General features: G+C 37.5%; 1 protein-coding gene across 3 annotated transcripts; it reads right to left on the bottom strand.

Annotated features, from left to right (window-relative positions):
• Positions 1-983: 983 nt before the first annotated feature.
• On the bottom strand, positions 984-23,872 carry LOC104902578 (ENHANCER OF AG-4 protein 2). 3 transcript variants are annotated; one of them, XR_002040856.3, is made up of 14 exons: positions 23,441-23,458; positions 22,429-22,505; positions 22,079-22,335; positions 15,343-17,253; positions 14,740-15,253; positions 14,346-14,454; positions 13,994-14,106; positions 13,727-13,914; positions 10,633-11,281; positions 10,087-10,552; positions 7,634-7,720; positions 7,455-7,554; positions 6,542-6,711; positions 984-1,297 (listed from the first exon to the last, which is right to left on the bottom strand). XR_002040856.3 is itself a non-coding variant. In XM_019251720.3 (12 exons), the coding sequence occupies exons 1-11, from the start codon at positions 23,549-23,551 to the stop codon at positions 7,487-7,489; spliced, it is 4,293 nt and encodes a 1,430-aa protein (XP_019107265.2). In that variant the 5' UTR covers positions 23,552-23,872; the 3' UTR covers positions 6,425-6,711; positions 7,455-7,486. The 3 variants fall into 3 exon arrangements, 1 of the variants encoding a protein (XP_019107265.2); XR_002040854.3 differs by lacking the exon at positions 22,079-22,335 and having other exon boundaries at positions 23,441-23,872; XM_019251720.3 differs by lacking the exons at positions 984-1,297; positions 22,079-22,335 and having other exon boundaries at positions 6,425-6,711; positions 23,441-23,872.
• Positions 23,873-24,372: the final 500 nt, after the last annotated feature.

The following is a 24,372-nucleotide window of genomic DNA, read 5'->3' as shown; positions in this document are numbered from 1 at the left end:
AGTTGAAAATACTATCTCCAAGAAAAACACAATCCTTACTGAAGGAATGCATGCCAATTTCTGCTCTCTACTCACCTTTCTTTCTCTTCTCCCATCCATTTTCTCCATTTTTCATGTTTCTTTCTCAAACTTCTTCTATGACAAATCAAACAAAATATCACAAGTGCATTAACTTTCCATCTACCAAACATAGCCTTAGTGCACAACCTTTGAGATTAATGTTAAAACTCAACATGGGAAAATCATGCTTTCCCCGCAAGCTGCTAAGAGTTTTTCTATACCTAAATTTTTATCACATTTTGAACACCCTATTCTTGATTTGTTCATTCATCATACACCCGAGTAAAATGAGTAAAACAATAGCCTTGGGTGTACTATTTTCACAGTACACCCAGATATATGATAAATTTTATGATTCTGACTGCTTCACTTTCATTACATCCACTTGAGACTAATTCCTCTGAATTATTCTTAGATGTATATAAGATGCCCCAGACATCAAGCCTACAGTATCATTCCCTGTCCCTAAATGGCTAAATATGGGCTCCAAGCATCATCAAATAATTTATTGTCAACTGTGAAGGGGGAAGGGGGGGGGGGGAGGGAGAGGAAGGGCACTCTCCGACATTCGTATATTTGTTTACCAGTCTCATAACGAGCAGACAAAACTTATGTTGCAGTCCAATCATGTACATAGGTGCTCCAAGCTTGACTAGCCACCAAGTGTAACATCTCTACATGAAAGGTATTCAATATATATATAATCTAAATCAATATACAAAGCCTTGTCTAAACCAGTGATGATTCAACTCGAGAAATTATTAATCACTTCAATGGCATGATGCTAGGACAACTCACTTACCATTTTAGAAGATGGCAGATATTTAAGTACTAATCACAGTTATGCAGAACTAGGAACAACGAGAGTAAAAACACATACAACCAAATAACTTTGGAGATAAAAGCAGCTGCAGAGACATCACTCAACCAAATTATTCTTAAATACCAAACAATGGGTGGTCAAATGAAAGTATTTACAAAATGAACCAAGGAATCTGTGCAGTGTTGTTAGTCACAGTATATACAGCAGAAACTTGATGTTAACGTATGAATACTACCTTCAAAACTACACTATGTAGAAATCTTGCATAATCGCTCATGTCAAAATAAATTATCTGTCAAGCTTCAAATTAAGAGTTTTACCTCCAAGATAGCCACCATTTATCTGCCAGAATGTTCAGATCATGCTCCACATAGTGACGGGTCATATTTAAACAAAATACAATATCAGCAAAACCTGTCAAGAAAAAAAACATTTAGATTAAGAGCATAGTTATACCTTCCTCCAACAGAGGAAAAATAATACATATTCACATCCTTCAGAAGTAAAATTCAATATTTCAAGCATTCTCACCACACAGTATGACTAGGAACAAATAGCCAGCATACATGTTCTTAGGTACATTACCAGTAACAAGTCACAAAGTGCCAGCTTTGCAACAAAATAATGGATTCGATAAAAGAATGATATAATGCCATAAAAAGAAAAACCAAACGGGCCTCAACTTAGCCTAAACCTGTTGAGGCTCAAGCACTCTAAGCCTTCCCCACCCTACACACCACACAGTCACCCACACTCTCACAGATCTGTTCATTTTTTAACTTGGACTCCATTAATGTATACAAACTGAATCGCATGATAAAAGACGGACCAAAACGAGGACTTCATAAAAAATGAACACAGCAAGAGGACATTCTACACGTGTTTATCACCTCCAGAATCAAGTGAATTGGTCAGGCTCCTTGTGAAGTAACAGGATACATAGCAAAATCTAACATGTACATATAATCATCTATGCTGGATCTTTATCATAGCATTATCAAGTCAGAAAATTTGAATTCCACAAACGAAAACATAATTGAACCTCGAACCTTAAAAAAGATCAATATCAAACACATAGAACCTAGGTTGTCAAAATAAATCAGAACCCAAAATTGTATAGAAGGGAAATGAACCATGAAGTTTAAAAGAGACTGATATCAGATACAAATATATAAGCAGTGTAAAGCTGTAGATAAATCAGAAATCAAATACTCATAAATACAATACAAAGCTGTACCTCAAATTGAGGAACATAAAAGGTACTCAGTATCACAAAATGATTAACAGTTATAATTCATAATCTTGAAACGTCGCCAGGAAGTATAAAATTTAAGGTTATAAAACCTATGAAATCACGAAAGTAATCTTGACCAAATACTTCTACAAGTGAATTACAGTCCAGCAAAAACCAAAAGAACGCCAAAAATACTTTAGAGATGAGTCAACAAAGGTCATCCACGAATCCATGGGTTTCAACACTTCTAACTTGTGAAGAAACCACCAACAATTGTTATCAGAAATTGCTATCTCACATGCCTTAGCAATGGCTAGCGTTGATGCGTAAATCTCTGAATCTCAATGGTACCACACCACTAAATTTATCTAGACTTGGCATTCACAAATCTTAATCACAAACAATAAGTAAAACCCAGAAGCGGCAAACTCAAGAGATATCCATAGAAGGACATAAGAGATTGCTATCCTTATAAGGGTAAATTGTGAAATCACAGTAATTAAGAAAGACTTGAACCACAAGAAGCAAATAAATCCTGGGATCTGTAACTAGAGACAAGAAATCAATAAATGGTTAAAAACCTATAAAAGAAACCTACACTTAAGACAGCAAAAGAACAATAAAAGATTAATCACCTATCCTATTCCTAGCCACATTTACTAGCAAAACATGATAGTCAGAAATAAATTAGCTGAATCACTAGCAAGTGTAACCCGTAAAATGGTAACCAGTGCATACATCTCATGCACCAAAGGCATAGGCAATTCGGACAGACTATAGATATTCAGACCATTCTTCGTGCATCAAGGTTAATGTAAACGGTTCCCACTTCACAGGCTATTCATTTATGGGAACAAAAGCTTACAACTCTTTTGACGAACCAAATAACTTCACAGCAAACACATAAAAATTCTATCCTCTGCTAAATGATTGTAAGAGTAACAATGCTCAATCAGTAAAATTACTGCAGAAGAAGGATAACAACACAAGTCAACAACCACAACAATGTCACACAGCCTTAATCCCATTAAAATGAGGTAGGGGAATACCCACTCACTGCAAGTAGGTGACAACCAGTATAAAAAAGCGTCACATCCATGAGCATGAGAGAACACTAGACGAATTCCAAATGCAATTCGGTACAAAAGAAATTTTCAAAATGCGAAATAAATGTCAAATTAGCTAAATTTTAGTTACTCAAATAAAATAAAGGGGGATGATAGTCCCCACACCAGCTGAAGTTACACAATGCCTCCCATAGACTCGTGTGCCAAAAATGTAGCTGGGCTAATAGGCTCCTATAAAAAAGCCACAATTTTGTCAAACACCAACATTTTTTTTGAGGGTATCAAACAAAACCTAGTGTAAAAGTTAAATTCTTATATTACAAGTTTGTTCAACAGAGAAAAACAGATCACCTTTTATTTCATAAGAGCTTCAACTTTTCATACAATTCCAACAAAAGCACACATCCATGGGTTTGTTCCATCTATTGTCCTACTTGCTGAAGGACAGAGCTAACTCACCTCTTCGCCAACCATTAACATGATAGATACCATGCTCACTAGACTACATAGTGATACCAACAATATTTTACCAATTCTTAGCAAGAACTACATAACCCATCCTTACACAAACCAGCTTTGTGGATGCTTAAAATCATCAAGCTCGGATTCATGTCCCTAAGATACAATCTTCCGGAAAATTTCAAATGGACGAGTGACATCAATGCACCTAAAACGTTCTTGCTAGCATAGAGAGTACAAAAATCCCAAAATCCATATTCAGAAATTTTCTAAAATTTGAAGTGGAACTTGGCATTGTCTTCCATCCAGGCCAGAGAAAACCATTATCTAAAGCCTGGATGTAGACCAGCTTTTACTTCCATATGAAAATATAACATGTAACGTTTCACAGAAATCTTGACACAAAGATTGCTAACCTTGACAGAGAGAAGAACAAAGACAAATTAGCAAATATTACATCAATAAAAACAACTCAAAGCTTCGCTGACCCAAACTTACGACATGGTTGTAGGTTACCGAAACCTCAGATCACCTTTCAGTGTGCAAACTCACTTGTCAGGAACATCCAACTATAGAAAACCTTACTCTAAGAGGAACCATGAAAAACCGAATGAGGAGGGTTCAGAAGTGGAAAAGTTGAAAAAACTTTTTTTTTCTTGAAATGATACTCAATGAGAAAGATAGAAATGCTGATCCGAAAGAAAATGAACTCCAAAATACTGACACAGGAGAAGTAGCAGAAAACCTAGCAGATCCATTGATGAAAGAACCTTGGTATATCGATTACATGAAAAATTGTCAAAAAAAGCTGAAACTCAATTTAAAAGATTACAACCTCCCTACACCAAATTTACTAACTAATAATTATAAACTGATTTAGCTGTATAAGCAGCTAGCTAGTGATTACAATACTAGCATAACTACATTTATCTTCGAAAAGAAGCAACTGTTCACACAATGACAGAAATGGTAAAGCTCCGAATTTAGAACACATGAAATAATCCTTCAGGAAGCAGAGAGCGAAATTCAACTTTACACGTAATAGGGACTCCACTTAATACTAGGATTGTCACAATTAAAGAAGACCTTTCACCATGATCAAATACAGAAGACAATCGACTCGACTCAATACTAGACACCAACCCTAAAGAACATACTATCTCAAAGAAAAGCAGTACTTACATGGCTTCCTAAAGATCGAGGGGGGTGGGGGACAACCAATACAACAACAAAAATCCTTAGTCCCCAAATGATTTGGAGTCGGCTAACATGAACCGTTACAGAAATCGAACCAAAAAGTATAAGGGGATAAGTTAAAGAGAGTGATCAAAGAAAAATGAGAAAGCGCGAATGAGGGAAGTAAGAAGGGAGAAAACTTCAGCAGCAAGAAACAAAGGTGTTGTGAAGTGAAAACCAAAATGTGAGGATATATAGAAATAACTGAGGAAGTCTTATAGAAGTGGGGCATAATCAATAGAGAAATTTCCAGTGCATTAGTTCATTAGTTGAACATACAGAACTGGAGATAGACTACATAGTCCATTAGAAAAAGCACAACGATATTTATGAGAAACAAGCGGTTGATTAAAATGTTTTCATTCCTCAAGTTCTCATAAAACCTCTAAGTCAACTCCACTATCTCTATGTATCATCAAAGACAACCAATTTTCTTAACTCACCATCAGAGAGATATCATATCTGGTTGAAGATGAAAAAGATGATATCATCCTTAGGTCACACATGCTATGTTTACCAAAAACCATTGTGCTGCTGGCCTGCTGTCTTGCACCAACTGAATTCATTTTTTGTGTTATAGTGTGTGACTAGGGGGGGAAGGGGAGGGGGAGGGTAGAACAGGGAAAGGGAGCACTCAACGAGATTTGTGTGCTATCTAGAATTCAACTTGTCGAAATGATTGCTTTTAAATGTTATCGACATTTTACTTATGCAGATCGTTCTGGGGTCAAAAGAATGACACCCAAGACACAAACTTTCAAGCATGTCCAGGTTTGGAAACTTTTTTTCTGGTCTACATAGGATAACAATGAAAACTATATGACTATATTACGGGCAGACCAAGTATCATCTATTTTTCCAAATATATTGTTTAGTTTTCACAATAGACTATGAAGCCAAGATAGCGTACAACTGTTGTCCCAAAGCATACCATATCATCAACCCCATGACGAGCCTTTACCTAGAAAGAGCATGCAAGTTAGGTCTAGCAGAAACACTGAACAAGCAGCAGCTTAAGAGGCCATAATTTATAGAGAGAAACCAATCACTAGAGATCTGTAGTTCTATTCATCATTTCATCCTGCCAAGTTATCCTTAGATCCTTAGATATGCCAGAAGTATTAGATGCATTACATGAAATAGATTACTCCGGAATTAATTGGCTCATATACCAAAGACTCATCCCAAAGAACAGACAAATGTCTCACAAAGCAGTAATAGCTGACTTCGATCCCATTTCTCAGAGATTTACGAACTTACTTTTGCCCCAAGCATCCAACTGATTAAGAAACATGCTCTCTGATTAAAATTTGTGTCTAATTTTTAAAAGACAGCAGCACAACTCAAACAGAGCTCTTCATAAAATATCCATGCACATTGTACGAAGGCAAGCTTCTCAAAAATTAAAAACTTTTACTGGGGGCTGAGGGGGGATCCATAATCAACATCCTAATAAGTATACCTTCTTTTCTGTGCAATTGTGCAATCAGCAGGGTTAACCTCTGCCGTCACTCAAAGAAATTAAAATTCCTCAAGACCAGAACGAAACTTCAAATAATCTTTTTCGAAGTAATAGGTTGTTTCACTATATAACATTTAAAGGTTTTAATTACATAAGGCACCAAACACAGTTTAACAGCTGAGCAGCAAGCGTCGGCTTACATTGGGAGGCAAATATCAGCAGGAGTTGATTTCTCAGATAAAAAATACTCTAAAATGTCCATCAGGATATCCACATTTTCTTTCGGATACTTGCATCTCCCTGTATGCCAAGTCATGGGAAGATTCATACAAGAAAAAAATTTATGCCCAGTCCTTGCAGCCCCAAGACACTGAAACAAAAAAATCAAAGATAATAAGAGAATGACGGGAAATAGGAATCGTGAGATACATCAATTGGTTAATCATCTTCACTTCAGAGCAACATTTTTTCTTATGTCATAAAGCTCTATAGACAAAAGCTGATCACTAATTTCCACTTAGAAAATCGTTAACAGAATTTGCTAACAAGTAAAATAAAAACTAGAATTACAAAGTAAAATAAATATTATAATTACAAAATAGCTTTTCCAGTCTTCCATTTCCTAAAGAAAAATGGAAAGCCTTTCAGCCCCTGATAGTAATACATTCAGCGCTTGAACAAACCCCCAGATACATAAAAAGAGCAACACATCAAGCTTGTTGGGAACCCATATAGGGATTTTTTTAATAAATAATTTTGCTATACTGTATACAAGGATATACCAGGATACTAGGGTACAAAATACATTCCTTGAAAGGTAAGGATTTGTGTCAAAGATTTGGAACAGTCCAATGCTTCTTAGAAGTTGGAGAAACATAGGACGAATGCCATATATTGAAGCCATATATTGATCGAAAACAAGCATATATAAATGCCTATATATACTGGTAAAGCACCCCATTTAAGCCATATTTTGATCGGAAACAAGCATATATAAATGCCTATATATACTGGTAAATTCCATATGAAGCATTACAAAATACAGCAATTGTTCACTTCAGACACAGCAAGCAACCTTACGATCCAGTCATTAGTACGAGTTATGAATCTCACTTGAATTGAACAGCTCGACTACAATCTCACTCCTACGCTGGCCTCCAATTAAGAGACGACATATCTGGTCGCGAAGGCAACATCTGATTGATACCATGTCCTGTAGAACGTGAACGTATGTTAATCTTTCAAATAAAAATTCTCTTGGCATTACACACCAAAAATATTAAGAAAAAAACCTGATGTTGTTGGACCTGTCATTACAGGAGCTGAGACTTGGTATCCCATGCTATCCGCCAGTGCCCTCTCCGGCGGTCGAAAATATGCTGCGGTAATATTATCTGTTAGAACCTCCTTGAACACAAAAGGATCACACTATTTTTATACAACCATCAAGATGATCATGAATCTCACAGAAGGAATTCAGAACATGAAACAATGAGCAAAACAGTCCCAGAAAAAATAAAAACAGTCAAAGTACATCATATCAAGGAACAGGCAGCACAGAGAAGCTCAAGTTTTCGGAAACCAGGACATGTGGAAAGGTCAAAGGATGGCCATAATAATACAATGAATGCTTCCTTAGGTCACCCACACACCAATTCTACCGAAAGATACAGTGTAAAATTTTAAGAGAGAATCCTAGTAAAATAGAGATTCGTGTAGCTCAAAGGTCATATTGGGTATTTAACATTACAAATGATTTTAATGCAGGGGGTAAATTTCAGTCATCTGACAAAGAAGCATTTTCTAGGTTCCTTAGGCCTCGTTTGGTTACCATTGGAACTTAATTCCCATGGGAAGTCTTATTTCATGGGAAGTAAATTCTCTTGTCTATTTCCTAGGATATGGCTTTGGGTGTTTGGTTGAGCAAAGGAATTTGTAATTGACATAGGAATTTCTAATAACCAAAGGGGGGAGGGGGTGATTAATATCCTATACTACATAGGAAATTCCATTTCCTCGGAAATTCTATTTCCCATGAAATTCCTATTTCCTGCATACCAAACAACTACCCTATTTTGTACTTCCTAGGAAATTCACATTCAAGTGGAATTTGAGGTGAACCAAACGCCTCTAAATGTGTCGACAAACTGATGTTTCTTAGCTGAAACAAAGGCTTCATAAAGTTCCTGTGCAAAGAAGGAAGTAACAGAAAACGAAATCTAATAAATACAACTGCAAGTCTCAATTCTACGTAATCAAAAGGCATTTTTACATTTGTACATGAGACATCGAAAGAGATGTAATATGAGTAATCATATTATAGCGTATAAATTCAGAGAGACCTTAGCTTAAAGATTGGTCAAAAGCAAAAGTGATTATAAGTATCTCGAAGTACTATGATGTAAGAGTCTAAGGCTAAATGTCAATAGCTGAAGCAGAGATGTCCACTAGGTTTCCTACAGTATCCAAACAAAATGCTTCTCAAAATGGGTAACAAAACCTTTAAAGAGTTTCTGTCCAAAAAAGACTGACATAATAGCAGCATCAATACAAAGACTATAACAGCAGATCTCAATGAAACAAAAAGACAGAAACAGCGACGCCAGCACTAATAAAGACTAGAAAAATAACTCTAAACCATATAAGAAATCACTCTTAAAACGAAATATAAGCAGAATGATGCATGAACGGAGCAGTATCATGGATTACCCATGTACAAGCAACTTAAGATAGGGAAAAACTTCATCACATTTATCCCATGTCCCAACAAAAATTTGCGTAAACTTACAAACTCATGTAGGACCCTAAAAATGTGCCAGACACCAAAATATACCAGCCCCTAAACTCTAACAACCTAAACACGCTATCGAGAATCTACGGAAAATAATTTTATTATCAGATTCAATATTGTTTTCTGAATCATCACCTAAAAAAACGCTCCTAAAAAGAAACATTCGATCAGAACTCCTTGGTTTAATGCTCCATTTAGGTTTGCTCAAGTAACGACAAACATCAGTTCCTCACCTTTCAAACATAAATCTGGTTACACCTTCAATAATAATAGAATCACTATAGAACCAACTAGCATCAAGACGAAGACGGTGAACTTCCCAAACGCAAACAATTTGGATCATCGACCTCTAATCAGTGCCTTCATGTCTTTCAGAAACTCAAAAATGAAATTCAGAAACTGTCTATTTCAGTTTGTTTTTTTTTTTTTTTGAAGTAGAACAGTAAAAGCAGAATCATCAACCAGACAGTGAAATTCACAAGCTAAGTGACAAAACAAAATAACATCAAATTAGAATTTGTAGACAGGAAACTCGTGAGAAAAATCAGTGATACTGTCATACACATATACGATTACACACAGACAGTTACAAGCACGCACGCGCGCGCGCGCGCACACACTCACACATGGAAACCAACCAGGAACCTTTTAAGTGACAAGCCATTTCCACGACAACGGAAACGTTACTGCGATCACGACCACACCTGCGATTTTTTTTCCTTGAGTGAACTCACCTTTTCAATATTACAGTAGAAAGTGCACCAAAGTTGGTAAATTTGTCTTCCTAATCATGAATAATGTGACAACTCATCTTTTCAAGATTACAGTAGAAAGTGCACCAAACTCGGTAAATTTTTCTTTCTAATCATGAACATTAACTTCAATTTAGCATAAATTTTAAGTAGGTTGAAATACTACAGCAACTTATACCGGAAAAAAAAAACAGTGAAGTACCTTCACCCATAAAATTTGTTGGTGGACATGATGGCATTCTCCCTCCATTCATCCATGAATTATGCTGACTATCTGTTTTATACTCGGCAGAGGCAGATATCCACTGTTCATCACCAAACCGTCTCAAACCTTCAGAATGAGAAGCTGATGTGTATGGATGGCAAGGGGCTGGAGGAGGTGGTGGATGGGACCGGGGTTGTGGCATTTGTTGTTGAGGTGTGGGCTTGTAAGCAAAATGGCCTGCCGGGGGTTGAGGCATCGTTACAGGTGGAAAAGCTCTTTGTACAAATGTTGCCTGACTAGGCTGAAATTGTTGGTTTTGCTGAAACTGCTGGTTGGACGGACCAGCCAGTGGTACTGCATACACAGAACTATATCCAGGTGTGTCATGTGAACCAGATGCTCCAGCAGGAAAACAAGGCACTTGCTGAGGTGTGTTGCAAGCAATCTGGACAGGGTGGCTACCCTGCACCCAAACAAAAACAATATAAATAAGCTAAAACACATGTAATCACCAACATAATACAAAAACAACAACATTCTTACAGTTGGTATGCTGTAATCGGGAGGTAAAGGAGCCTGCATAGGAGGAACTACAGAGGGAGGCAACAGTACCACTCGAGGAGCCATAGAAGCCTGTGGGTGAAGAACAGGCTGAAGAATACTAGGCTGCAGAGGCCCTGATGACACCAAAGAAGGCGGAGGAATATGTGAGGGCAGCGTCAGTGGAGGTGGGGGTGGTGGAGGGGAAGGAGATAAAGGTGGCGGTGGAGGAGGAGGTGGTGAAGTAGGTAAAGGGGGAAGAGGGGGAGGAGATTCAAAAGGCAATGGTGGAGAACCATCCAATGATGGGGACCCAACAAAATCATTAGTGGAATACTCCAACTGAGTATCCAACTTCATCTCTTGTTTATCTTTCTTTGATGAACCACTTGGTGAGGTTGCTCCATCCTTAAGACAAACATCTTCCATCTCAAGCTCACCATCCACCTCCTCCAAGATGTGGTGACGCCTATCATTTGGAGTATCTTTGCTAATGTCAAGCCCTGCCGAATTATTGGAAGGTTGCATTGGAGACGCATCAGATTGCTTGAGAGAAGTACTGGGAACACCATTCTCTTCTTCATCTTCATCTTCATCGTCATCAACAAATCCATGAGCAGATAAAAATCCAGGCAAATTGAAAGTAGCATTGCTGTAAATGCCAAGACATGACATTGATCAGAATGACTGTTACATAGTAAAGTAAAAACTCAATAGATTCTGTGCCAGATAACATCGTTCATATATTTAACAACAACGAGAAGTCAACAACAACAGCAACAACAACAACAATAACAACCAACAAAGGGAAATGATAAGGGGTCTAAAAATCTTCTTAAGAAATAGTTTTAAAATTCATATATTTACCCAAAAAAAAAGGCTCATAATGATAAGGGCTTTCTTTAAATACAAAGTAGAAAGAAAGACAATTAATAATAAAAGGCTGAACGCTGAAATACAGTCCGAAATCAAGCCTTACAAATTCACTGGAAGTAAATTGTAGAAATTATAAAAAACACAGTTCTCACCTAGGTAGCACCGATACGGGTACGGGAACGGATACGGGTACGGGTACGGGGACGGAAAACGGTAAAATTAAAATTTCCGAAAACGGGTACGGCTTGGATTCGGCAAAAGAAAAATAATAAAAAAAATATAATACATTTAATAAATAATACTATCTTAAATTTTTAATACAGTATAGTATTTTGTAATCTCAATTTAATTTTTTATAAAAAAAAATTTAAACGACATATATGTAAATATAAATTAATAAGTTTTTTTCCTTTCAAGAATACTATAAAAAATATAAGGTTAATTTACGTATAAAAAAAAAGGAAGAAAGAAGTAGTAATTACTTGACTTCCCTAAATAAGGAGTAGTGCACAACAAGCCAAGCAGGACAGCTGTACTCACATTACATCACCTTTCACGTGCTTCATGACTAAAGAAGTGAAGAGAGAGAGACAAATTAAAACAAAAAAGAAAGAAAAAGAAAATCAGAAAGAATATCTTTGAATACCTTCCTTATTTACTCTCTCTCTCTACCCACAAAACTCACAGTAATACATTTCAGCTTCAACCTCCATTAAAACATTTTCCCACACTTCAAAAATGGCGCAACTCCATTCTCTTTCTTCTCAACAAAACCCTCCTTTCTTTCACTTCGCCTCCCCTCTCAAGCCCATTTTCTCTTCTTCATCTTCAACTTTCACCATTAAAAACCCATCTGAATGTCAAGCTTCAGGCTTTGCCGAAAAAGTTTGCTCGCCCAAAACGTCCCAAAACAGGTTGGGTACGTGGCTTTACCCTAAAAAACGTACCCAACCCGTACCCAAAGTCGGCCCATCCGTCCCCAAAAGCAACCCACGTACCCGACCCACCGGATTCGTTTTGGGTACGAATCCCAGGCGAATCCGTACCGTACCCAGGACGTACCCGTACCCGGTACGGGAAACGGAGCCTGGGAGGCGTACCCATGCTTCATAGGTTCTCACCCCATACCAGGGAATCACCCACAGCAGAAATACCCCTAAATAGGCTTGTTCTAACAAACATAACTCCTACAAACTCTACCATCGGCGCCCCAAAAGGAAAAAAATTGTCAAAGTAATTAAAAAGACCTACTCTACTGTGACTTAGAAGACCTGCAAGACCAGGTAAATTCTACTTGCTTATTTCCACCTTCACTAATGTTATTTTGGTAAAAGCAACTTCTGAATCTTCCATCTAGCAATATTTCACCAGCATTAGTTCCCCAATCCCCACTACCATATCATATGTGATCCTTCTGAAATGAAAATTCCAATAAGAATCACTATCTCCCCATATTGGCCAAATAGCAGGATGATAAAGCAAACCTAGGTAGCGAATTGCAACCGTGATGATCCCATATAATTTTTAGAACCAGATATCGGAAAGCATTCAAATGCTTTCCTTTCTTTTCTAATCCAAATCCTCCAATCAAACAAGCGAAACAAAGAAGGATAGCTCAACCTACTCTTCCTAACCATTGATTCCAAACAGATTCCAACATTACTTAAAGCTTATTCTCTTCATTAATTCAACAAAAATTCCAAGTCACTTCATGCATCATGTACAACCAAAAAGGACTTCGTTGTACAAGCTTTGCAGCAATCAGTGGCAATTTCACCCATCACAAATGAATTCCCAACCAATTCGACAAAACAATCACCCATTCTTGAGAAGCTCCTTAGATCATTCGTACTTATCACCTTTTATGTCCCACTATCTAAGTCGAAGGTTTCTCTTATGTCTACAAGAAACTGGCTGATAACCTCAAATTAAAAGAAACTGTGGAAGAAACGGTTGTGGAAACAGAAAAACTCCCGAAATCAAGGAGGTTAACAGGAAAAGATAATCACCCAAGATAAGCATTCTCCTTTCCTTCTTCAAAAGAAGAGAAAGGTCTAGATAGAAAATGAAACAGTATATATTGAGGTCAATACAAAGAACAAAACATATCTAACTAATCGGGAAATTGAAGGACCAAAAAGCAAACAGAAAATAAGCAAACATATAATTTAATTGGACCAAAAGATTTAGTGCCACGAGACAGTGAAGAGAGGACACTAACCTCCCATATTCATCAACAAGCATACCCTCCATTTCTCTAATAGGGTCGTCCACCGATCGCTCAGCTCTTGAAGGACGTCTAAAGGAAATCCCGCTACTCATTTCATCATTTGAACTACCAATATCATCCATGAAACGACGAAGAACTGCCTCTGGCAGAATTTTTCTCTCAAGCCACAACCGCAAGACCTGAGGTGTGAGGGAATCCATAAGGTTGCCAACAGATAATATCTCAGCAGAGGCCAAACATTAACTATCTAATGTATACCTTCAGGCACTGTCGGCGATTCTCCCGGGCATTAGCTCCAAATGGAGCAGCTGCACCTAAAAGACGAGGCAACGCTGCCTGGACGATAGGAATATATGAGGCACCAGCAATGCCTGAATCAAAAGCAGAGATTCAAAACTACATCATTTCATACCAAAGCACAGATATGAAAAGACATTTTTCTTTAGTATGAGTAGAAAGCATTGATGATTCACATCAAAAGATCACATTATCCTTACTATATATACATAGTAAAGAAAACAATAGGCACTTATCTTCAAACAATACAACATTAGGCATATAACTTCATGCTATCACAATTCATATAATGACACCGCTCAAAACTACTGACCTTTTTGACTATGTGAACATTGGGTGATAGAGTCCACCAAGAAAAAGAGATCCACTCTCCTGTGAAAGTTAGGCTCGTTTTCTAACTTATGGATGAGCAGTTCCACAACCTGATAACATGTTTAGACAGAGTCAGTCGCAGCCGTAAATTACTCAGGCCATATAACAACACATACCAAGAATCATCAATCAGAAGATTCCATGATAACCGAATCAAGTGATGTGCAGTCTTCACATCATTTGACCATAGAGCAAATAAAAGTAATAACAAAATCTAAATAAACAGAAATTTTCAGTTTAGTTCTTTGAAGATGGGTGTCAATTTTTCTCGTTTTTTTCTTTGGAGTTAATATGTATAAATGTTGATATGAGAAGTTGAGAACACCATGACTAACCTCATTAGCAATTCCATACTTGGCACAATCAATTGCGAGACGGGTAGCACGTCCAATACTTTCCTTGGTCCTTGATAATGTCTCAATCATTCCTTCAAAAGCATCACGAGCAACCGCTGCTTCTGTGCCGCCACTCAGAGTACTTCCAGCAGCCTGGTGTCCTGAGCCAGGTCCCTTAATTTCAGGTTCTTCAGAGTCTAATTGATCATGAGAAGCCAATTGACCAATATGAGCAGGCGGTGAGCCACACGATCCACGGAGATGAGCTCCCTGAGCATCAACCTCGTCCATAGCAGATGGAATATCAGGGCCTCGAGACAATGGACTTGGACTATTTCCGTGAAGATTGGTAGTCGACACAAGCACAGAATCTCCATTACCCTGAGGAACAGTTTGTATATTAGCTTGTCGCCTTTTAGCCTGAGCTGCAGCAATTAAATGTCTTATAGACATTGCAGAGTCTAAGGCCTTTGAATCCGCCACAGAGCCAGATCTGTCCTTAGCATCTTCCAACCTGTTATTAGCCAAAAGGAATAATAGATCATCAAGAACAATAAAACACTTCAAACAAACAACAAACCAGGAAGTCGGAAGGCCACACACCTTTCATCAACTACTGCAGAATCATGATCCTTCTGGTTATCAACAGAAGAATATGGCTCACTCAACCCAGGCAACATTTTGGGAAAACTTTTTGCCCTCTCCCCAGACAAAGGCTGCCTACTCTTCTGGGAAGACACCTGACTCTGGGAAGAGTTTGACCCGCCGGAAACAGCTCTCGAATCTTTACCAGGCACATTTTGAGCCTTACTATTAGAATTCAAACTGCTGCTCCCTTTGATGGTCATTCTATTAGATTTTTGTTGGTCACCCATCCTCTTGACAACAGCAGCTACCAAAGGAGATTTTGCCGGGGATAGCAAATCCATCTTACCCTCCTTTACCAGCCGCTTGTCCAATTCTTCCTTTCCAGGGCTGTGAGACACGTGTGCTTTGGTATTGTCTACCTTAAGCTGCATAGTGGCAGATATAGAAGACTGGCCAACCAACTTACCAGATGAAAGGCAATCCTTCTGAGAGCCACCTCCATCTCTAATTGAAACTTTCAGAGTTTCTCCACCACTACTAAGAGATGCATGATTTTCATCAGTCTTCTTTGTAGAATCTGGAATTACTGCAGATGAAACAACTTTGGAGGCAGACAAAGTCCTTCCATGAACTGGAGTTTTAGGCTCATCATCATCATCGTCATCATTGACCAAACAAACAGCTCTTCTTTTCTTAGGAACATCACTTTTCCCAGTTCTAAGACCAAGACTTCTTTTATCTTCAGATGAAATATTTGCATCAGACGTGGCCTCCAATGCTCGGCGATGACGCTTTGTTACAGAAAAAGCAGCTTCCTCACTAGAGATTTCAGGTTCCAAATCACTTTTTTCACTCTTGATTATTGAGCCTTTGGCAGTGTCACACATTATGTGCACATGCTTAGCCTTCTTTACTGACGGTGACTGTTCCTGGCTAATTTGACGATCTTTTCGTCTTGAATACTCCGCATCTCCACATTCCTTCGAAGCAGCAACCGCATCCTGTGGAGAGTATTTACCAACATCGACAAGCTTCTGCTCTTTGAGCAGGCTTTGCAAGACCTTCCCACGAGGACTAGACTCCGACTTGTTTACACCTGAAGACAATCGTTTTGCATGTATGCCAGCCGAGAGTTTCCCAGGTATCCGATCCTTAACTAGCACGCCGGATTTGGCATCGTCAGTTTGACGGATCACACCCTCGATTTTCCTCTTGGCCCCAGCAATCATATCCAGTGACTTATGTCCATTTGCTGACTTCTTATTCCCACCAGCAGAAAGCTTATGACCTGAAGGTCCTAATGACATTAGAGTATCTCTTTTACCGTCCCCATGATGATTAACCCATTTAATGTCAGAATGACTGCTGTATGGACTGGAACTTGAGGCCTTTGAGGACTCAATTCGTTCAAGATGGATAACCGTATCTGCTTTGTTCTCACCTAAAGCTATTTCTTCCTTAACGGAGGAAGGAACAAGTGCACTACGAACTGATGCTACAGTTGGAAAATCCCTACCCGTATCTGTATCTTTCTGAAGCATTTCACTATAATCACCAGATTTCTTAGATTCTTCGGCAGCAGCAGCAGGTTTCAACAAATCTTTCACACTAGGACAGCCCCCCAACCCAGGGACGTGATCTAATACATAATCACTAGCATATACTTCTTCAGATTTAGGTCTTTTGCGCAACTCGGCATGGGAACCATTGACATTCCCTGCTTCAATATTATAAGCATCATGTCCACAAGCTGCTGCGTTGTCAGCACGACTACTTAAATCACTTTTTCGCAGCTGTTCAAATGCTTCACATATTTCCTTAACAGCTTGAGCAAAATATTTGACAGTTTTCCCTTTGCATCTAGCCAGTAATTTATTCTTTGACTCACTGGTAAATGCTTGAACATCAGGCGGAGCAACAAAAGCTCTACAAAGACAAACAAGAAAGAACAAGCCACTTAGAAGTAGTAGTATACACCCCTTGATTGTATTGTGCAATGGTAAAGCAAGCTATATTCTAAGTAACAATAAATCCTACAGACATAAAGCCCATTAAAAGACATTAAGCAAACGAGAACTATTAGGAATTTCTACAACACAATGCACAGAGCCTATATAGGCCATAAGAAAAGCAAACACAAATAACAAAACATCAGCATTTTCTTCCGTACTTCTAAATGAAAAACAAAATTATGTTGAAAAAGATAGATACTACATTCAGGAAAAAAAAAAAAGAACAGTAAACAAACTAAAGACCTAAAGACACAGCACTGCAACAAAATGGAATGGTAAAAAAAAAAGTACCCCACGTCACACTCAAATCAAACAATAATCACAATTAGTGCAATCCACATCATAAACTAATGTAAATATAATTGCTGTTAAAGTTTTCCGCTCCGACTCTATCTTTAGTATATATGATCACATGTGATAAACAAAGCTGCCAAAGGAAAAGGGCCCAGGAGTATAACCTCACACAGGAAAAAAAAAAAAAAAAGTTAATCCAACATCTAGATTATAACTACACTACCACAAGTAATCCCAAAACTCAAGTTTAGAAGACGGTCAACGAATAAAGAGAAGCAACATTCAGATAAACATCCAACTAAAAGCCAGTCCAGTACAGAAAGACCAGCATTTTTACCGAGGCAATCATTGTAGGCTATTATTGTGCCACATCAAGATTACAAACTGTTGGAGGCCACTATGTGTATATTATCAAACTTATGATCCCAAAACCTCCAAAATAGGCTACCATAAGCAAGGGGACCAGGAGATGGGCAGAACACACTAGAGAATTATATTCACAATTACTACATCTCAACATTCAAACCAGAAGCCACTATCATATAATAAAATCTGCCTGACATATTCACCTTTCCATTATACAGGCAATAAAAACACGCATTAAACAGAACATAAAGGAAGTGAATCATTTACATCGAGGAGCCTTGTGCGAGAAGAGGGGGCGAAAGGCCCTCCAATTTATAAACTACGCCTGTCATCCCTCCCTCCCCCCCCCCCCCCCCCGGGGTTCCTTCAAAACTCTTAAATTTTGAATGATTGATTGATAAATTTAATAAAATATAGCATCCACTAGCTAAAAAAAGCAACTAACTCACAGTGTACAAAACTCCAAAAACATTGACTTATTAGAGAAAAGTAAGGAAGATGCTATATTGTACAAAAAAGAACTTAAAATGTCCGCTCTTAGTAAACTTCTGGCATCTACAGCTGTACATCCATTCCATCACAACCCATTTCTCTTCCCGCTTCTGCTACATTTCATTTAAAAGTTGACATATTCCATTATTGGGAAAGGCTAAAGACTTAATATTTCAGAACATATTACTACTTTTCTCAACACATCTATTTCATGCGAACCATGTCGCAATAACCAAAACCTTTTCAGTCCTCCTCATACCACAGACCGCACAAAACAAAGGTTAAGTATCACTACGTCACCCACAAACAGCTACTAAATACAGCCTTTAAACCTTCAGAGGCTCATTTCATGATACATAAGATCATCAGTAAGTGTTTAATACAAGATTTTAGGCACATGACTTGGGCAAAAGATATAGATAATTCACCCAAATAAAGTGATTATTAAATAATGTCCCAGATCAAAACGCATTTATCTAGTCTAATCAACACCAATATGTACTAACCACACACAACCTCCAGACATGACCACTATGAGAGATTCTTTTTCATAATAATTTTCAGTTATCTAACTTGTCACAGAATTTTTTTGAAAAACCCTACCTGTAAAAAAACAGGCAGAACAACCCTAAGATGCATGTAACACAATCTCAGGCAAAATAGACACGTTACTAATGATTCTGCAACTCTCAGCTTTTCTGCTGATACAATGCTTATTCATTCATTTTCTTTGTTATTCTATTTCAATAAGATAACAAATCTGATCTTTCATCTGTTATTAGAGAGCACATTTTGATTTTTATCCCTTAATTGATACCTAAAGAGAAAGCAAGGTGGGGGAGGGGAGTAGGAATCACCTGCTTAAGTAAATCAATCTAGTATCAGTTCTCCTAGCTCTTCATTAAATGAGGAAAGAAAACAAATGAGCAATCTAACACATGCATTAAATTATAACCATATAAAGAAAAGGCAAAAGGTAACAAATATGTTGACAAATCAGAATATTATCCATGAAATACTCAACCAAACAAAGTAAATTTGAAACTTCATCCATAAAACAGCTTTGACTGCATCTTACAAACCAAGGGTGTCATACTTCCCCCCATATTCATGCGATATCCCCCCTATCCCACCCCAACAACAAATCCCGCATGCCAAACATAAAAAAAAAAAAACTATATGCCAAAACTCACTAACCACCCATAACCCATAACCTTTAGAGTTTCTGAGAGTAAGTTCTTTGCTAGAATTTTCTAAGAGATGATAATATGAGGATTATAAATCATGTTAGACAACTGTGAAACCCAAGATATTCAAAATTAGTAACATTATACCCTCAGTTAATATTTGCAAAGAGAGCTGCTCCCCAAACCATCTAGTGGCCATATACTTTAGTATAATACCTTCTCCACATACCCACTCCCACTAACCATAGTTCCAGCCATGGTTTGTAAATATAATTTTGGTCACGGTCAGGGAAGCGGTTGTGATTTCATGGGAACATAATGGATACATTCAACACAGACCGCATCACGAATATAACTCTGGTATCTTGCAGCCCAAATGAGAAAGTTAATATAAAAAAAACATGGCTGGACCTTAATTCTATGGTTATGCTTAATTTTGAACCAAAATAAGACACAGAAAGCTGGTGAGGCGGTGACCAAACACTCAGCTTTGTTCTTTGAAAAAAAAAATCTCAAGAATATAAATCTGGTATCTTGCAGACCAAGGAACTCAATCTTGAAGAAAGGTGTCCTGAGCAGCAACAACGTCTACTATTCAATGCAAAATGACATCCCTAGATTGACTTCAAAATATTGCTGCAACTTCATTTGGCAATAAAAAAATTCTCAACTAATAAATATATCACAATGAGATCTTAGGCATGAAAAATCTCAACAAACATCACAATCTGATGGAACTAAAAGAAATTATAATATCATATTAGTTGGAATGGAAGATAGAATCATAAAGAATCATTGAGGGGTAAAAACACCTTAGAATATATTTTAAAAAGAAGAAACCATAATTGACCCAAAGCAGAAAAGACATGTAGACCACACTCCTTATAGGTCCACTCTTACTCATGAAATGCCATAAAATATTAGCATGTGAGCTAAACCCAACATTTCCGTCAAATCCATACACATTTACATCGACAAACCAAGCAAAAGCGTAGCTCAAAACAATAAAGACACAGATACTATAAGCATTGAGTGCATACAATTGTATCCGCACTTCAAAAAGCTGCATATTACGAAGGGGTCAGGGGGAAATCCAGATTGTGACCCTTCATTTTGTCTATCTAAGAGCAAGCTAGGTTGCACACAGACGGATACAGGTAGTAGTTCGAATTTGGGTACGGGGATGGGAAACAACAAGATTTTGAAATTTAAGTGATGGGTACGCGACTACGCGTACCTATAAAGAATATAGAAGAAGTACCCAGGCTACATAAAGAGCAAGAATCTTCACATATACATTCCCACTTGTACCTGGGAAGGCGTGGGCATGGGTCGGGCAGGTAAGGTTTGGGCCGGCCCGGTCCGAGCCTGCAAGAGGCCCGGCGTGTTGTCCGCTACGTGGGCCTGCCACGATGAAGAAATTTTATTTCAGGCCTGCCCCGATACGATCCTGCATGCCGAATGCCCCTTCTCTTTTTTTTTTTTAGTCTAAAAAAGCCAAGAATCCAAAAAAACAACATAAAACACAAGTCAGGCCAGCATGAGGCACAAGCCCGGCCAGCAGGCCCGTGGACAAAATTTGAAAATTCCAGGCTCGGCACAGCCTGCCATTACCCCAAACCCGGCCCATGCCCAGCACAGGTCTGTGAAGCTATCCACCCACTCTCCATACGAATAACAAGAGAGAGAGCACACTTTAAATTAGATTTGTTAAACAAAAATCACTACTGAACCAAATCTTGTAAAAGGATAAAAAAAATTAACACATGTCCTCCAGTTATAATTGAGAATAGCCTCACTCCATCTCAAGGAGGGAAGCCAATATCGATTATAGCAATGCGCTTGCAAAATTTCAGCACCAAGCAGAAACATGCATCACATAAACTACCACCAACTATCAAACCAGATACCTAGAAGCTAAAGTAAAATATCTTAGGATATACAATAGAATCTAGTTGACAAAATTTGACAATAAAATCAAACCTGAACTGCAGAGTTATTCTTAACATCAAAAAAGAAACGTCCCACAAGTTCTAATTCACTTCCAAGGAGTGCATTACAACCTATACCGCCCTTACTTTTCAACAACTAACACTGAGCATCTTTAATTATTATTTTTATTGCCAGGTTAAGGCAGGCTAAAAGCTCCTTGTCTTGTTTCATATGCAGATTAAGTTTCAGAAGCTGGCCACGCAAAAAGAACTTTCACTATAGTGGTAAATCAATCAAAAACGACGAAATCTATTTTATATCCCACTTCCTAAAGAAAAAATTTAGAAAATTCTTAGTTCATAGTATATACGTGTGTGTGTGTGTGTAATGGCTTTATAAGCTAAAAATTGTTAAGTATAGTAAATCAATATTTACAACATGACCATTTCTTTTCTAATGTTACATTACCTTTTAAAAATGCCCCATCTTCCTTCTTGGAACACATATAATTCATAACTAGATAAGGAAACCAACATAGTTATAATTATGGGATTACATATCTCTGCACGTGCTTCAAAAGCTACCCAAGGAATTTAAGCCACTCAACAGGAATTGTAATTGCAGTTCTAATATGCTAGTCTCCTTGGCATACGTATTTTTTGATTAGGGCATCAGAGTGACATACAGAAACATATGCCTAAACAAGTCATTTCAAAACTTGTATCCTGAAGAAACAAAAAGGAAGGATAGAATATTAAAAGAAACTTGTAGTAAGCAATAGCCACACTAAACCATGTCTTACTGATGATATAACTTACATTTCTTGAGTTCCAAAGAACTGTACGAAATACTTTTTTGAGTCAGGAGCTCGCTCCCAGTCTTCTGGTCTGCTAACCTGGATATTTCACCGGTAAAGAACAATTACACATATTCTAAAAGCATAAAATATAAGTTAACCAACAGCCCTCACACACAAGGAAATAATCACCAAAATCCGACAAAACAAACAAAAAAAATACCACTATAAAACACAAATATTGATGCATAAAATAACATCAATATCGAGAAACAAAACCATATTTGCCGACAGATAGCAAAATCCCATGCAGATCACATCAGAGCGAAGGGCAGAATATCCAAGCATTCCGAACCACCCACGAGGCGAGAATCCAAAAATTGGCTAAACAAGTCCCTAAAATAAGTACCCTTTGTATGGATATGATATTCATGTATACTAATATTACAATGAATGGAAAGAAGGGGAACTTTTCCTAAAACAGCAATAGATTATGACTAAACTTTCCAAGACCCTCCCTACTCTATTTGAACGGTCCCAGGAGTTTAAAGAAGACACGATAAACATAAAGGTTCTTATGAGAAAAAACATGAGAATGAATTAGAACAATGTGACACTCTTATAGTATCACTGAAGACAGTATACAGCTGATTTCTTCCAATTCCAAGATGAACTGAACCCCTTCCACTACACAAAAACAACGATCCCACAATCCCAAGATGATTGATTCACTAAAAAAGGCAAAACTTCATTAAAAAATGAATAAAAAAAACCAACATAATATATTGCAAACTAAAATTTGGATGATATTTCTCCAACTTTTCACCCGCCCCAACATTCCAGCAAGCCAAATAGAGTGTTCAAAAAATTGAATAATTCGCAGTCGCAACGATCACAAACCAAGCAACAAACAACTATTTCAACTCCATCATAAGCTACCTTTAATTACTGTACCATAAACAATCGATCAAACAAACTAAAAAAAACGAAAAATTTGAAGAAGAAAAAATAGAGAGGAGAGAGAAAAATCAAACCTTAGCTGGCCAAGCAGGAAAGCCCTTGACCTTAGCAAGGACGAGATCGCCGAGACACAATTCGTTAGCAGACTTCACTTTATTGGCTCCTTTTTTGCGCGCAGGAGCCATGAAGATAACATCAAATTAACCCAAAAAACCTCACCAAAACCCTAATTTATGAATGCCACCGAATTTTGAGAAAACCCTAAATTAAAACCTGGAAGATTAGAGATTGAATAAACCAAATTTGGGGGGAAAATCAGCGCGAAAGATGAAGATTAGGGCATCGTAGGAGAGAGAAAGTTGATGATTGCATTTGGATTTGGGGAGCAATAGAAGAGGAATTCAGGCGGTGAGACGGAAGAAGGAAGAAGAGAGCGAGAGAAAGAGAGAGAGTAGAGGAAAGAGACACAGTTGTTTTTGTTGTTGTTGTTTGTTTTGATAATAAGTAGTTTATAAATTAATTAACTAAAAATTATGTGATAGTGGTCTTTTTTATCTTACAAAGAAAAAGTAAAAAAAATAAAAAATAAGGCGCCATATTTTACAGATAGGTCATCTTTTTTATCTTACAAAAAAATTGTTTTTAATATGTAGATGGTATTTTTAATCATTCCTGAAAACACCATCCGAAAGGAAAAAAAATGGTTTTTCTAACTTTTTTTTTAATAAAAAAAAGGCTATATTTCAATATTATTATACCTATGACTTTTCAATCCGTTTTACTGCTCCATGTGTGTCTTTCATAATCTACAAATAATTTAGATATAGAACATCTAGGCACTTGTATTGAGATAATTCAAATGACTTTATAATTGGAATACCTTTTCATTCATTCAATATCATTCACTACAAAATCACATGCATATCAATATAATGTTAGAAGATTCCAAAAATTTCAACTAAGTTATAAAAAAAAATAAAAATAGAGCACCTAGGCCTGTTTCTTC

This window comes from Beta vulgaris, chromosome 9 (assembly GCF_026745355.1).
Source record: "Beta vulgaris subsp. vulgaris cultivar EL10 chromosome 9, EL10.2, whole genome shotgun sequence".
NCBI lineage: Eukaryota > Viridiplantae > Streptophyta > Magnoliopsida > Caryophyllales > Amaranthaceae > Beta > Beta vulgaris.
Note: the sequence above shows the minus strand (reverse complement) of the source record. Positions and strands in the feature narration are given on the sequence as shown.

What these genes read in the sequence shown, in the direction of transcription:
- LOC104902578 (XM_019251720.3), bottom strand. Translation starts at nt 23,551, where the DNA reads ATGGCTCCTGCGCGCAAAAAAGGAGCCAATAAAGTGAAGTCTGCTAAC. An exon ending in ATCGCCGACAGTGCCTGAAG is followed by an intron (nt 13,915 to 13,993) that starts GTATACATTAGA and finishes CTCACACCTCAG; the next exon opens with GTCTTGCGGTTGTGGCTTGA. An exon ending in CCGATTACAGCATACCAACT is followed by an intron (nt 10,553 to 10,632) that starts GTAAGAATGTTG and finishes GTTTGGGTGCAG; the next exon opens with GGTAGCCACCCTGTCCAGAT.